General features: G+C 42.7%; 1 protein-coding gene across 1 annotated transcript in view; it reads left to right on the forward strand.

The window, feature by feature from the left end:
- Positions 1–16,412, forward strand: part of LOC139667057 (WD repeat and FYVE domain-containing protein 3-like) — a gene marked incomplete at its 5' end in the record, with an annotated part of 52,044 nt that overhangs the window by 24,216 nt on the left and 11,416 nt on the right. Inside the window, 18 exons of the mRNA XM_071546443.1 lie at positions 520–640; positions 956–1,041; positions 1,754–1,834; positions 2,482–2,536; positions 2,791–2,910; positions 3,423–3,540; positions 4,231–4,337; positions 4,955–5,108; positions 5,859–5,950; positions 6,412–6,624; positions 7,631–7,772; positions 8,396–8,550; positions 9,241–9,399; positions 10,270–10,449; positions 10,939–11,121; positions 11,656–11,752; positions 13,104–13,247; positions 13,865–14,134. Coding sequence (XP_071402544.1) covers positions 520–640; positions 956–1,041; positions 1,754–1,834; positions 2,482–2,536; positions 2,791–2,910; positions 3,423–3,540; positions 4,231–4,337; positions 4,955–5,108; positions 5,859–5,950; positions 6,412–6,624; positions 7,631–7,772; positions 8,396–8,550; positions 9,241–9,399; positions 10,270–10,449; positions 10,939–11,121; positions 11,656–11,752; positions 13,104–13,247; positions 13,865–14,134 — 2,477 coding nt within the window. The remainder of the gene's footprint in view (positions 1–519; positions 641–955; positions 1,042–1,753; positions 1,835–2,481; positions 2,537–2,790; positions 2,911–3,422; positions 3,541–4,230; positions 4,338–4,954; positions 5,109–5,858; positions 5,951–6,411; positions 6,625–7,630; positions 7,773–8,395; positions 8,551–9,240; positions 9,400–10,269; positions 10,450–10,938; positions 11,122–11,655; positions 11,753–13,103; positions 13,248–13,864; positions 14,135–16,412) is intronic.

A 16,412-nucleotide genomic window follows, 5' to 3' on the forward strand; every position in this document is an offset into this window, starting at 1 on the left:
ATTCCAGACAAGGAAAGTCAGGGAATTTGATAAATTCTCCTGGGGGCAGGCAGCAAATTTTACAAATGCTTCACAGGAATATGCCAAGAGGGTATTTTCAGACTTGTGTCTCACATTCATTGTAACTGAAGATGGTTTACAGCTGTTTTTCTCCACAGCTAGTCCAGCTGTAGTACAAACCAGACTGTTTATGAGCAGAAAAACAACATATAAAAACCAGGAGGGAAGAACATTTTTAGGTCACGGAAGCGCTCCGAATTAGTTACAGCTGACTTGGTTAAGTCATGAAAAAGTCATGGAGCCACGGTGGGAATCCTGCCAAGAACACCATGTGTGAGTCATGAAAAGTGTTTGCCGCGCACTCAGAAACCCACTTGTTTCAGTTATTTCAGCAGTGCAGCACGTGTCACTATCTTGAGCCTTTGTAGGTACATGTCCATGATGGGTAAGGGTTGATTGACAGTTAATAGTTCATAAGTGCATTACTGTCTGTCTGTCTGTCTGTCTGTCTGTGCCCAGTTTGCACGAGGCCATTATCCCCAGAGGAGCGAGACAAGGCCAAAGCCTGCTGAAGAGAACCTGCAGCATCTTCGCCTATGAAGACATCAAGGAGGTGCACAAGAGACGCTACCTACTGCAGGTCAGTGTGCACACATGAACACATGCACACACATGTTCAAATTCAGACGTTTGACTGACACCGTTATGCAGAGCAACTTAACAAAGCTGGGGTTAGGTTTCAGTGCTGTAAAAGTCACAATGACAGGATAAACACCTCAGCTAGGATCAAACCTGAGATCTTCCAGATTCCAAAACATTCTCTCTAACCACTGGGCTATCCTGCACAGATGGCCACCAACATGACATCTTTATTATGCTCATGTTTCATTCACCAACTTGCTTTCTTGAGTATAAAATGCCTGTAACAGCCGTCCTGTGTGTCGTCACCTTTCAGCCCATGGCAGTGGAAGTCTTCTCAGCAGACGGGAGGAACTACCTGCTGGCCTTCCAGAAGGGAGTCCGCAACAAAGTCTACCAAAGGTACTGAACCGAACATGGATACACATATGGTCCTTGTAGAAGTTAAACTCTTGACTGCATGTTTGCTATTGCTGCTCTTAAATTTCATTGCTGGGAAGTTTTGTCCTATTTTCAGTTACAACAGATGGTCTGGTAATTAGTTAAGAGACACTAGAGATGTGTTACATTTGTCTCTACAGCATAACAATCACAAATTAATTATCAGTATTAATGCAGGATGGATTCATAATATATGCAGAAAGGAGGATGTTTACAACGGTTACAGCTGCATGATATTGACAGAAAATCCCCAAGCAGAGGTCACAAGCCAGCTCACCTTGTCACAATATCTCCACTCTGAATGGATCATGACAATACCAGTACTGTTTATGTCATCGGGTTACATCGGTTTATGTGTTAATCAGTTTATTTACACACACACAAATGATTAAAAACTGAGAAAAGAAAGAAGAAATCCACTTAGCAGAGACAAAGAAGCCCTGAGGAGCTTATAAAAGTGTCTCACAGAAAAAAATCAAAATAACAGACGGGTGAATTGAGCAACAGAAACTCAACAACATCAAAACTCGCCAAGAGGAGAACGGCACACATACCAAATGCATAAACAAGTGAGGGAAATAAAATGAATCGAAATCACCCCAATGCAAGGAGAGTGAGAGTGTGGTAGTGATATTTTTTTAATACTTATCTTCTGAATGTTATTGCCTTGCAGGTTCTTAGCGGTGGTGCCCTCGCTGGCCGACAGCTCGGAGTCGGTCTCGGGACAGAGGCCCAACACCAGCGTGGAACAGGGGTACGACCTCCTCCTCCGTCCCGACAATGCACTGTTTCCTCTGTGTAGTGTTGTCTGTTCCACTGGTTCTCAGTCTGGGACTTCATTTACACCTCAGGGGGTTGGAAGAGCATTTGGTGGGGGGGTTGTGAGATGATTGATTGGTAGAATTTGAATGAAAAATATCTGTATATATATAACAAAATTATCTCATAACTCCCTGGAGGGTCCTGATCCCCAAGGAGAGAACCTGTCTTAGCTTATGAAGACCATCCTGAGAGGGAATGGGACCTGGCAGAGCTGTTATTGCTGTAGCATTGTCAATATGTTGCATTGTCATCCTCTGCAGCATTGGGTGTTCCAAGATGATTTCAGTGGCTTACAAGATTATTTATGGAAAGATTTCTCCTATTTCTCATATACATACAGCATTTGTTATCTTGTTTTTAATCTTCTTTTCTTGCCTATGGGCTTCTTCTGTAATTAATAGTTAAATGGCCTAGAAAAGCAAAATAGCACAACATAATTTGGTGTCAAAGTACTCTCCATCCTGCGTGTTTACGCATGCAACAAGGGGTTTGTGAGTGGGGGAGGCTTTGTTTTTGGGGGCTCACAAGCTGAACTACTGCTTTATTCTGACTGATCTTCTCTGTCCTGTCGTCTGTCAGGTCCGGGCTGCTGAGCACGCTGGTCGGGGAGAAGTCAGTGACGCAGAGATGGGAGGTAGGAAGCCAGGGCCCATTTGGTTTAATCCTGCTGTTTCTCATTTTTAAGTTCCTTTTTGTTGCCTCAAATCCAGACGCAGTGGAATTCATTTCAGCGCAGATGAAAAATCGCTCTAACATTTACAACCCATAAACTTCAGCCCAACATAAACAGAACTGATCAGCAGTGCAAAGTGCAGCAGTGTGATACATATATCCAAATCCAGACCTCACTGATGTGTTTTTCCTCCCCCTCCTCCTCTCTCTGCACAGCGAGGAGAGATCAGTAACTTCCAGTACCTGATGCATCTGAACACATTAGCGGGACGCTCCTATAACGACCTGATGCAGTACCCCGTCTTCCCCTGGATCCTGGCCGACTACGACTGTGAGGTAACAGACTGCAAAACACACTGGAGCGTCACAGCGGGGCTGCAGGCACAGAATATTTTGTAATCAATTAATGTGTCAAGTATTTTATCGATTAATTAGCTCTTTCAAACTAAATCATAAAAAAAAAACTTTCCATTGAAACGTTTCAAAGAGTGTGAACAGGAATTTTCCTGATAAGTCATTATAACCATGCTGAATTCAATATATTATAGCTTGAGTCCAGAGCTTAAATAAGATTTGCTTGTATAACTGGTGCAATTTAAACACTTGTATTTGTTAATTCATGTTTTTATGTTATTTTATTGTTTCAGTTTTTCCTTGTTTTTGTGGTATCGTTTTACAGTCAGAACAATGATGCATTGGCTGGTATTAGTGCCAAAAATCTAATTTATGGTATTATGAAACCACTAATGAGAGTTAATAGTGTTTAACACAAAGAGCAGTCAGTGGTGATACCCACATTAATCCTGCTGTGGCGACGTTGGTGATGTTTGTGTGGTTTTGCCGACCAGGAGCTGGACCTGAACAACCCCAAGACGTTCCGTAACCTGGCCAAGCCCATGGGCGCCCAGACCGACGACAGGCTGACCCAGTACAAGAAGAGGTACAAGGACTGGGAGGACCCCAACGGTAAGGCCCCCAAATTTGGGTCAGCACACTGCCTTTACTGGGTGTGGAGTCAGGGAGATTATTGTTGTTCATTTTATTTAAAGTTAATGACTAAGAAAATCCATATGCTGGGTAAGAAAATGGACATAAGATAATGCTTCTCTGGTGCATCGATTTCTAATGGGCTTCATTCAAGAACCAAAAAAAGGGAAATCTGCACTCTCAAAAAGATATCTTGATTTCTTTTATACGTTTCAAATAAAAATTTACAGCTTGGTAAACTGAAAAGGGCAAAACGTTGTCTTTTCAGTTTGTCAAGCTGTATACGTACACATATGTACACAATTTTACCAGACACTTCACATCATTTGGACCGCCAAATGATGGTTGGTTACCATGGTTATAAGGCTGTTAGACAAACTTAACAGCCTTGAACAGCCTCAATTAACCAGCATGCGGCTTGTTTCTGGTGTTAATTCCCCACACTGTATTGACCTTTTAGATGTAGAAACACTATTTTAGTGTAAGGCACCTGTAACAGTTATTTTGTGGGTGAGGATTTGTTTCAGCCCAGATTCCTTGATAGTTTCACACCCTGAGTACATATCATTTTTATTTTTTATCACTAATGTTATCCTTAATAAATTGACGGCACACATGAAGGCTGTGTTTTCTTGTGCTCATGTCCCTGTGCATGTTCTTTCGTCCCAGGTGAAACCCCAGCGTACCACTACGGCACCCACTACTCCTCTGCCATGATCGTAGCCTCCTACCTGGTCCGCATGGAGCCCTTCACACAGATCTTCCTCAGGCTCCAGGTCCGATTCCTGCTCAGTATCCAACCCATTGAATGACCTGCTGGTCATCTAGACTTTTCTTCTTGTTTTTCTTCTGACATGAGATGTTTTACACAGGGTTCTGGAGAGAATTGTATAAATTCTCTGGGGAAGTCAGGGGCAATCAGGGAATTTTATGTATTTTTAAGTTATACATTTTACAGGAATATACTAGTTCAGTTGCATTAGGTGGTGGTTTTCAGCCCAATTGGAATGAAAAACAGACTGTTTACTGAACTTTCCTGTGCTGAAAAACAACATTAGCAAACCAGGAAGTGACCTAACATGTTTAGGTTATGGATATGCTGCTGTCTACTTAGGGAAAGCTGTGGGAAAATCATGGAATTTTACATCAAGGCCACGCTGCCACCCCTGTTTATTTGGGGTTTCTTTGTCGCAGCCAGCCTTTCTTCATGTGCAAATAAACTAAACCTGAGGCCTAAATGACTGAGATTAACATGCATTTTGCCTCCACAAACAGACTTTGGGCTAGCATCAAGTCAAAAACTGTTGACATTCTCAGCCTATGATGTGGCATATTTTACATGTCTGTGTCTTGACTCAAACTGAATGTGAAACCTGTTGTGTGTGATTTACAGGGAGGTCACTTTGACCTGGCTGACAGGATGTTCCACAGTGTGCGTGAAGCCTGGCTCTCCGCCTCCAAACACAACATGGCCGACGTCAAGGAGCTCATCCCAGAGTTCTTCTACCTGCCTGAGTTCATGCTCAACGCCAACAACTTCGACCTGGGTCAGTGTGTGTGTGTGTGATGGAGGGGAAAGTTTTTTCTCATTCACTTTCCCCACCCAGATTTGTCCAGCCAGTCTGGGATTTGAACTGCCAACCTTCCAGTCACACGCCTGCTTCTATAACCTCTAGGCCAGTGGTTCTCAATGTGGGATCCGGGGACCACCATGGGTCCTTGAGGGGGTCCCAGGGGGTCCCCAGCAAACTTATGAATTGTTAAACTTCACCATTATTTCATTTACAAGAATTTATCACAATTAGAGAATGTAGAAGAATGACTGTTTTGATCATAGTTTCTCTGTTTTCTCTCTACCTACAATACAGATAGTCATGGAATTCTGGACAAAATCATATCTAGCAATAAAAATATTCTCAGATTTGGGTCCCAGAGACAAAATCTCATCAAATGGGGGTCTGTGGCCCTAATGTGGACTAAATTAGGGGTCCTTGATATGAAAAAGGTTGAGAATCACTGCTCTAGGCTGCTATCACCACCCAAGACTGACTTCATTGAAACATTCTTAATTTGACAAAAAAGGGAATCACATTGTTTGTCACAACTGCCTTCGCCATTTATCGTTTAACACACATTTTTACTAAAGTTTCACATTCAAGTGTTATCCTGGAAGATACTGGGTAGTGGCTTACTTACCAGCCACAGCTATAGATTTAGCAGCATTTCTCTGGTGGCTGGAGGTAATTTCCCACCTCGATACTAATGTCTTTTCCCCCTTCTGTTTGTTGATGTACCAGGTGCCAAGCAGAACGGCACCAAGCTGGGCGATGTGATCCTGCCACCGTGGGCCAAGGGAGACCCGCGGGAGTTCATCAGAGTCCACAGACAGGTAGGGAGTCAGAACAGTCAGGGACAAACCACCATGATGGTAGAGGGACGACAAAATCAAAGACTGTAACGTTATTGCCCCTTCACTCGCTGTTTGGTATTCTATAGAATTGTTTCCTCTTGTACAGCAACAACACAACGCATTTTTGTCAAGGAGGAAAAGACGATAACATTATAATGTTTTGTTTGTTGTCATTGTCTTAACATCGTGGCATGTCCCCTTGTAGCCATTGGTAACATTGTGTTGTACCCAGAGAGTACAAGCCATGAGAACTGACCATGGCTTGAATGCTGAAATGTTTGTACCCTCCTCCTCTCAGCAATGAAAATAATTATTTATCATAGACGGCAACTTTAGGGATCCTTCATAACGCAAACTGCGGCACTTGATTTGAGTCTGGAGTGCAGTGAACACGGATGACCTTGTGTTTTGCCCCCCCCTCCCCCCCCCCTCCCCCCCAGGCACTGGAGTGTGACTACGTGTCGGCCCACCTCCACGAGTGGATCGACCTGATCTTCGGCTACAAGCAGCAGGGCCCGCCGGCCGTGGAGGCGGTCAACGTCTTCCACCACCTGTTCTACGAGGGCCAGGTGGACATCTACAACATCAACGACCCGCTCAAGGAGACCGCCACCATCGGCTTCATCAACAACTTCGGACAGATCCCCAAACAGGTCAGCTGCTGCTACTACTACTGCTACTACTGCTACTACTACTACAACTACTTCTACTACTATCCCTACTACTACTACTACTACTACTACTACTACTACTACTACTACTACTACTACTACTACCACTGCAACCACTTCTACTACTATCCCTACTACTACTTCTAGTACTACTACTACTACCACTGCAACTACTTCTACTACTATCCCTACTACTACTTCTAGTAATACTACTACTAATACCACTGCAACTACTTCTACTACTATCCCTACTACTACTTCTAGTACTACTACTACCATCAGCACTGCAACTATTTCTACTATTATCCCTACTACTACTTCTAGTACTACTACTACTACTGCCACTGCAACTACTTCTACTACTATCCCTACTACTACTTCTAGTAATACTACTACTAATACCACTGCAACTACTTCTACTACTATCCCTACTACTACTTCTAGTACTACTACTACTACTGCCACTGCAACTACTTCTACTACTATCCCTACTACTACTACTACTATTACTACTCCTACCACCACCACTGCAACTATTTCTACTACTATCCCTACTACTACTACTACTTCTAGTACTACTACTACTACTACCATTGCAACTACTTCTACTACTACTAATCCCTACTACTACTGCTACTACTAGTATTACTATTACTGCTTCTACTGCTACTACAACTACTGCTAGTTGTAATAGAAGCACGACTGCTAGTAATGTTACTGCTACTACCACTACTACTACTACTACTACTATTAGTACTACTACTTTTACTACTACTTCTCTTAAAAAACAAACAATAACTGTACTTTTCACCGGCCAACTAGGTTTTTAGAATAGAACAGAGCCAAATCAAGGCTGGTTACTTGACAAACAAAAATGTACCAAACTTTGGTCAGGTGGTTGGTGTTAAATTCCCACCTTGTTTGCAGGACATCAATAGTTCATCTCTGACTACCGGTGTGTGTGTGTGTGTGTGTGTGTGTGTTTCAGCTGTTTAAGAAGCCCCACCCTCCCAAGCGGGTGCGCAGTAAAGCCAACGGCGACGTGGCCAGCGTGCCTCCCAGCTCCAACAGCGACAAGATCTTCTTCCATCACCTGGACAATCTCAGACCGTCCCTCGCACCCGTCAAAGGTACAGCACACACTCACACACAGGCAGAGACACACATATAAATACACACACAGGCTGATACACTCGCCAGTAAAGACCTAACTGTCCCTTTATCCACGTATATTTGTATGTGTGTTTTACAGTTCACATTTCCTCTTGAATTCCATATGCTGTTTTGTGGATGTTTTTATCGAAAGTGCCTTACATTAATTTTCAGCCTAGGTGACCCTGGCAGTGTTAGTGCCATGCTCTACTCATTAAGCTATACAGGAACGGTTCCCTAAGGCAGTGGTTCTCAAAGTGGGGTCCGGGGACCCCCAGGGGTCCTTGAGGGGGTTCCAGTGGGTCCCCAGCAAAAAATTTATTTTCACTATAATTCCATCCATAAGTAACACAATGACAGAATGCATGTCATGGGTTTCATATACTTTCTGTAATAAAACATCTAAAAGCAAAAATCTTATCAGATGGGGGACCCTGGGACAAAATCTTATCAAATGGGGGTCCGTGGTCTAATTTGTGTCAGTCTAGGGGTCCTTGACGTGAAAAAGTTTGAGAACCAGTGCCCTAAGGCACAGAAATCCCTTTGGACTCAGGGCAGCGCTCACATATCACCATTCCCCTTCCTGTGTCTCCCCGTCCAGAGCTGAAGGAGCCTGTGGGCCAGATCGTGTGCACCGACAAGGGCATCCTGGCCGTGGAGCAGAACAAAGTGCTGGTTCCCCCGTCCTGGAGCAAGACCTTCGCCTGGGGCTACGCCGACCTCAGCTGCCGCCTGGCCAACTACGAGTCCGACAAGGTCAGTAATGTGTATTCTTATGGGCAGTGGGGGGAAGAAAGGCTAGAGGGAGGGAGAGAGGGAGAGAGGAAGGAAGGCAAAGAAATAGTTAGATAATTATATCCAAGGGGCCAAATGATGCAAAAAAAAACAACTTTTGCCCTTGTCACTTTTGTACTTAATATAAATAAGTATGTCCTTTTTTGCATCAGTTGGCCTCTTTTGGATTTTTTTTTCCTTTTTACATCAATGTGTGAGTTCATGCTGGATCATCTGTCCATTATTTTTGAACCCACATACCTGAGACAAACTTATATCATAGGACATAGGACTTACGTATATCAGCACATTTTCTCAGGGATTCTACTTTCACCTTCAAACATATCTGATTGCAAATGGTACAGCAGGGCAATGTTTCCCCCTGCTGGTAGTTTAATAAGTTTCAGTTTGTACAGCAGTAGTCATTGCAGAGGTCTCCCTTCATGCATTTCTGTCCTGTATTAGTGCTGCAGTTAATTTTTTCTTGAGAATTATACAGCAGAGCCAAATTAGTAAACTGCATGTGCTTGGCGGCCAGTGTTTGAAATGAATTTCCCATCCTGCTAACTAACCCCCGTCTCCCTTTTCTCCCACAAACCGAACGGACCAATCCATCTCCCCTCCCCCGTCCCCCCACACCTCGTGACCGACCAATCCCGCGTCTGGTTGCAGGCGGCGGTGGTGTACGAGTGTCTGTCAGAGTGGGGTCAGATCCTCTGTGCCATCTGTCCCAACCCTAAGCTGGTTATCACCGGTGGCACCAGCACTGCCATCTGTGTGTGGGAGACGGGCACCTCCAAGGAGAGGGCCAAGTCACTCACCCTCAAACAGGTAAACACACACACACACATTCTCTCACACACACACACAGGTTATTTTTCCTGGATGTCACCCATTCTCAAGTAGTTTGAGGCGGTGAATAAAATGTCGAGGATGATTTGTGATTAGTAGTTTTGCAAGAAGTTCCAGCTCTGAAAAAGTACCATGCTGTCAAATTTTACAAATGGTACTATACAAAACTGGAACTGTTTCACGCCTGATCACCAGCTGGCATAAAATTTACAAACAGAAATATTTGTAAAACCTTACATATACATATACATATGAAGTATTCTTTATATTTAGCCAGAAAATCTCCAGATAAATTAATATGATTATGTGGTCCATTTGATCAACTGTGCTATTTTGCTGCAAACATCCAAAAGAGCAGCAAAAGAGCAAGTTGTGTTTTATATGTTCAACAGGAAAAACGTTTTGTAATTTATGTTCCCCCTTTTCAAAAGAACTATCAATGGCTTATTTTACTGTTACAGTTTTAATCTTTTTTGACCATGGTATCACATCAAACCCTAATACCCGGGCAAATAACAGTACAGAAGTGAAAATGTATAGAATTCAGAAGCTTGCATCAAAGAGCTACAGTTTCAAAAGATGCTCCTTAACTTACTTTAATCATCTTGTCAAGGAGAACACAATGTTGCATATCTGGGTTTTTGTTTTTTGGGGGTGTTTTTGGGCTGCATAATGATTTTAAGACATAGATCTGGTTTTGCCAATCAAGCATGTGAATTAAAATATAGAAATATACCATTGCAAAGTTGAAGTTGTGTTGCATCCATGGCCAAATTTGGTCATTTTAGTTCAGAAGAATATGACTTAACATGTCTTTTTTTTTTGTCCCCATTGTGTTGCACTCTCTAGGCGTTACTGGGCCACACGGACGCCGTGACGTGTCTGACGGCGTCCTCGGCTTACCACATCATCGTCAGCGGCTCGCGGGATCGAACCTGCATCATCTGGGACCTCAACAAGCTCTCCTTCGTCACGCAGCTCAGGGGCCACCGGGCGCCCGTCTCCGCTCTGTGCATCAACGAACTGACGGTGGGTTGGGGGGGGACGATCACACACACATACACACATTTCTCCTTTCCTACTTTGGATGGGAACAAACTCATGTTTACATTTACATTTTATATTTGGACATTCAGCAAATCCTTTTTGTCCAAGTGCTAGGAGAAGAAATAAGAGCTGAGGAGAGAGGTAGACAACAGAAGAGGGAGATTTTTTTACTTCAAGACAAGAGCTTAGCAAGTAGAAGAGGAAGATATGAGAGAAGAGGATGTGATTCAGGGGGGAGAGGTGGTCGAGAAGTATATCTTGAGTACATGTATCACACAAACAAAATAAGACTTTAAGAGTTTTTGCTCCAAATGTGGAACAGAGTGGAAGAATAATTGTTCTCACGAAACACTGAAGCATTTCTACATAGTAATAATTTAACTGAGTTGTGTTTTGTGTGAGAGGAAATACCTTCTTTTTGATGCAAAGAAACACATTATAAAATGTGTGTGTGTGTGTGTGTGTGTACAGGGGGACATTGTGTCCAGTGCGGGGACCTACATCCACGTGTGGAGCATCAACGGCAGCCCCATCGCCAGCGCCAACACCTTCACAGGCCGCAGCCAGCAGATCCTGTGCTGCTGCGTGTCCGAGATGAACGAGTGGGACACGCAAAACGTCATCGTCACCGGCCACTCCGACGGCGTCGTCAGGGTAACCGCCCGCCCGCTTTGGTTTCACAGAATATTGGTTATCATAGCAATAATACCATGGAGGGCATTCTTTATTGAGATTATGGCCACTTTGGTGCTGCTAATGGTTTTCGCTGCAGGTATTCAGCTCAACAGTGTTATTAGCTTTTATTCAACTTTTACTAATGCATGTGAACAGTCTCTAGTTTTCTCCACAGTAGTATATATACATGAGAATAAAAAAAAGAGGTGACAACAAGAGCAATTACTGACTAACTTCCTGATTGCAAGAGTTAGCATAGGAATGATCAGTCAATCAATCAATAAAGAACAGCTAGATGTACTGAAGAACTAGTTGTTTATATACCCACCGAGTTTAAGAGAAAATCAATAATTTCGAGATACAGCATACACAAGGTAGAGCGGTGTTTGTAAAGATATGTAAACATTTCCTTTGGGGGAGCTTAACTTTTATCACTTCACTTCTATGTTTTATAATTGTGCAAATAACTAAACATAACTAAACGATGCTTAATTAACACCTTTCTTGCTGTAGTTCTGGAGAATGGAGTTCCTCCAAGTCCCAGAAACCCCTGCTCCAGAGCCAGTAGAGCCAGTAGATGTGCCTGACTGCTGTGGTGAGGAGAAGATTGGTGAGTCCCAAACATGGCAAACTAAAAAATTACTTTACATTAAATTTACAGAATGGTTGGAACGACAGGCCACCATGTTGGAGTAATTATAACAAAAGGAAAGATAGTAATGTAATTATTTATTCCTCCTTGATAAAACAAAGAAAATCCCATTTCTACACAGTGCTATGGTGTACAAATTATACTATAAAAGGAAAAAAAAATCAGTGATGATAATGTTGCGATTGTTTTGTTGTCACTCCTCCAGCATGGTGGCGTGTCCCTCCTAAACACTCTCTAAACAGACCTCTATTGTCTTTCCCTGGTATCTTTCCTGCCCTCCCTTTGGAAATACTGGATCCCACAACACTGTAAAAACTAGGAGATCATCAGAGGTTCCTCTTAAGATCTAAAGGAAGCCAATAAAGCATATACGTTCCTTAGGAGAAAAAATAGCACTAAAGTGTTCCTCCAAAGTCCCACATTAGTTGTGTAACCTGTCGTTTATTAAAGTAACATCAGGGTTCATGAACCTCTTAAGGCTCAAAGGGTTTTAGGCTATGGTCAGACAGCAGGAAAATCTGATTTGTTCTTGAAATGTGGTCTTTAAGGATGAATGTCCACACTTAAATTTACAAGTGACCAGACTGGATTTGTGTTTAGATAGTATAATCATTTGTTGTCATTACAACGTTGGTTGTCATAGTAACGACACAAGATACTGAGGGCACGTTTCTTTCAACAACTCAGGGTGCAGCAACAAGACAGTAACATGGAAGTTTCGCTGTTGCTTATTCAGACTGTTTTTATGACGGCATTTTCCAGTTATGGCATTCAATGCACTGCCTCTTTTCGCAACGTGTGATGTCAACTACATGATAGAAAAAAAACTTTCAATCCGAGTAGACAGACTGAAGAGTTGCATTTTCAGAGATGTGATTTGAATTGCATTTCAAACTACCTACAAATGTGGTTTAAATCTGAACAGAACAGATCCCACTCCATGTGGGGGGGTTTTGTTGTTTTTTTTCTGTTCAGACTTAGAGAAAAATGTCCAACCCATATTGGATATGTGAAAAATTTGAGCTGCTTGTCTGACCATGTTATAAGAGTGACAACTGACTGACCTCAAAGAACCTTCTGTCAGTCACGTAGCAACAGGTCCTGTCTCCTTAATACATAACGTACTGACGAGGATGTAACAACACATAAGGTCAAACAATGGTGTTTGTACACTCTGACTTGCAGTGTGTTGTTACGCCCTTATGTATTCGTACTTCCACAGTAAGTTCACAAAGAAAGAAATATTCTTCTCCCACTGACAAACCACTTATTTCTTAACTTCTAAACTTTTTCCCCGTCTCCCCCACAGAAGGCGGCGAGAGCCACAACGGCGATGACGACAGCAGCGAGTCGGACGGAGACGAGCCCAGTCTCAGCCAGGAGCCCAAAGCTTCACACAGCTCCTCCACAGGGGGAGGCAGCCAGCCGGGCAGCACCGTCCACAGACCCAAAGGTACCCAGCACCCAACTGTGCTCACTGACATCTGCATTTTAGACCTTTTAACTGTCAAATTTTAGGTGTTTCCGTTGAATGCCAGTCATTGTGGATACATGTATAATTTGATCCAACAGCACTTTTGTCTTATAAGACTGTTTTTCATGGCAAAGACATAACACAACAAATCAAAGACAGAAGTAGTGATGGCAGTGCACTGTTCATAGTCAGGGAAGGAAATCAAACTTTTTTGTCAACAAGCCACATTGACTGGAAAATCCCAAAATTGACCATTTCACCAACCAATCAGCTTTTTAGAATAGAACTTCCAAATGATGAAAACAAAGGACACAAAAGCAGATTGCTAGGCTGCTTGAAAGGATGGTAATATTAGAATGTTCACTTATTGCACTAATTTTAATTCATCATGTGTAAAAGTCTCAGCTAAATGTAATGTAAAATACAATGCAAAGTTCCTCTCCCATTTGTCCCATCTACTCCTTTTTCCATTGTTAATTTTAATGTGTCTTGTGTGTTTCTGTATTTTTTTTTTTCATTGAGAGTGTGGATTATGCTTCACCCATGCTTCATGAAATTTTCCCATTTTGGACAGTAAAATACTCTGTAACTTTCAGGTCCTGCGAGCCGAACAGGAGCCTCGTGGTCGGTGGACAGCAGCTCCGACGACTCTCGGCGCTGGTCGGACACCCTCAGCATCGATGAGAAGGACGGCTTTGTGTTTGTCAACTACTCTGAGGGCCAGACCAAGCCTGGGGGCAACCATGGTGGCCTTCACCCCCATCCACCTCACCCAGCCCACCCAGCCCACCCAGCCCAGGGCTCGGTGCCCCAGCCCCTCCAGCCCTCCACTATGGAGGCACGGCCCTACAACCAGCTCCGCGCAGGTAGGTGTCCAGCGTTTGTCAACTATAATGGGTAAATGCAGGGGTTCTTAAAGGAACAGTTCACCCCCCCAAAAAAAGAAAGTTCTGTCATTATCCAGTCACCCCCATGTTGTACGACCACCAAACACAAGCAACCGCAGTTCTGTCTCAGGCTTCTCTGTTTGTTTACAGATCCAAAAACAGCATTAAACCTTTGGGGCAGCATAATCCAAGGAATTACACTGTTAATCCAAAAAGCCTATATTTATCTCATTATCTAGTACTCAGGGCATGTTCACACCAAGCCTTTCATTTGAAGTCTATAGTGTGTAGTCATTTCAGTCAGTTCATTTGGGATGATTAGAACGATACCATTCATATCCAATTGGCACCAAATTACCGCACTAAGACTGCCTGAAAATGCAGGTCTTTGTCTTCTTCCAACAAACTGCAATGTAGTTTTAGGACTGAGAATGTAATCCAAACTAACTAAAGGAAACAATCCCAAAACACAAGGTTTTGTGGGTATAAGGAGACGGACATTGACATCTGATAGCCAACAGTTACCGCATACTTGGAAGGTATGCCTGGACTGACTTACCAGAGAAGGTAAATTAAGGCAAAAAGCGTAGCAAAATCCATCATGCTTAGCCAACACCATGACATGTGACTTTTGTTTACAAGCCCTGGTTCACCTGTAATTGGGCAGTGTAAACCAAATTTTTCCACTATGGTTCAGATGGAAGAAAACAAACTGTAGGTGTGGTCGCACCCTAAGAGTACTCACAGATACTTCATTGTTTTTCAAAACGTTGAGGGGTCGCGTGCAGTGTCCCTAACCCCCTCTATTGGTTGGAGGTTATGGGCATGTCCTTGTTTCACTTAGAGTGCCGGTACTGTCATTATTGTCTTTCAAAGAAATCGTGGTATGTCTGACAACTTTGAAAGAGAAGAGGAACTACAGTCGTTTGCCAAATCATATTTATTTGAGCCCAAATATATGGAGGAAGAACTCAGAGGGATGAAGCAGCAAGAGACAACAGACAAACCGACGTTGCTGAAGCAGGGTTCAGAGAAAGATCAATCGTCTAGTGGTGTGATTTTTGTGTCAGCCAATGCCAATGGAGAAGTCATATTCCTCGGAACGGCAGTTGCATGCACCACCACTCGAGGAGCTGGATATCTCCGGTGAGGGAAGCACTGCTGATCAAGATCGTGTCACAGATCATCCTGAGTTTCCACCGCTTATGACCCTTTGAGCTCTGGAGATGGTGTTGCATTTACCCAGAATAAACTCTAAGTATCGACCGAGACCCACAGGACCAAACTGCGCTGAGTTAAGTATGTGTAACTGTCTAGCTTCTGTATTTGATTATGTTACCTATTGATTGATCAAATGACAATAATTTTATATCTACTTGTAGATAACCACCATTACAACAAATTACCTTTATAAAAGCTGTTGGTTTTGAAAAAAGCTCTACAACTATAGAAATAATAATAGTGCTGTTTAATAAAACTGAACGTTAAAGCAATATATTTAGCATATTTAGCAAATCTCTGGATATTACAAAAACAGTGCAACCAAGCAGCATAATATGTACAACTGCATGAGGTCCACATTCATTTTGAAGGTGGATTCCTCACAGTTAATGAAGTACAATATGGATTTTGAATATCAGTCTCAGAACAATCAATTCTCATTTTATCAAAAATAAGAAACCCCTGCAATCTAGGCTAGTGCCAGTTTCAGCCTCAGCACACAGATTTGTGATGCAAAAGATAGCCTTTGAGGTTGTAATGGCAGATTCAATAAGTTGTAATCACAGAGTTGTACTTGGGCTAGAAAAATATATTCAAGAAAAAAAAACATATTATAATAATATATTACAAGTTTGCAGCTGTTGTTGCATTCATTAAAATATAGACTTGCACATTTGTAAATCTTTTCTGAAGTTTAGAACATGGTTTGCATATATTTTATGTGAATGTAATTTTCAGGCATTCCTCAATCATCTGGACACGAGCTCCACTGCCCAGTGTGTCTGCTTAGGCATTCCCAGTCTATCCGGATGTAGCTCCCGTTAGCGGTGACTTTTAGGTTTTCTATTCTTGCTCCACACTGATGGCAAGTCTTAAAAAGTTCCATTAAGCTCGACTCATCGACCATCCACTTTCGGTCATTCCACCATCCTGATTCCTCTTCCTTCTTAACGGGGTCAGGAGGAACATACGCAGAAGTGTCTTGTTCTGTCTTTGCTTGTATGTCCTACATAAAGCAAAATCAGTCAGACCGCTA

The sequence above is a fragment of the Centroberyx affinis genome, unplaced genomic scaffold (assembly GCF_046629955.1).
Source record: "Centroberyx affinis isolate AG114_WGS23_722 - 3 ecotype Tasmania unplaced genomic scaffold, CSIRO-AGI_Caff_v1 ptg005273l_1, whole genome shotgun sequence".
NCBI lineage: Eukaryota > Metazoa > Chordata > Actinopteri > Beryciformes > Berycidae > Centroberyx > Centroberyx affinis.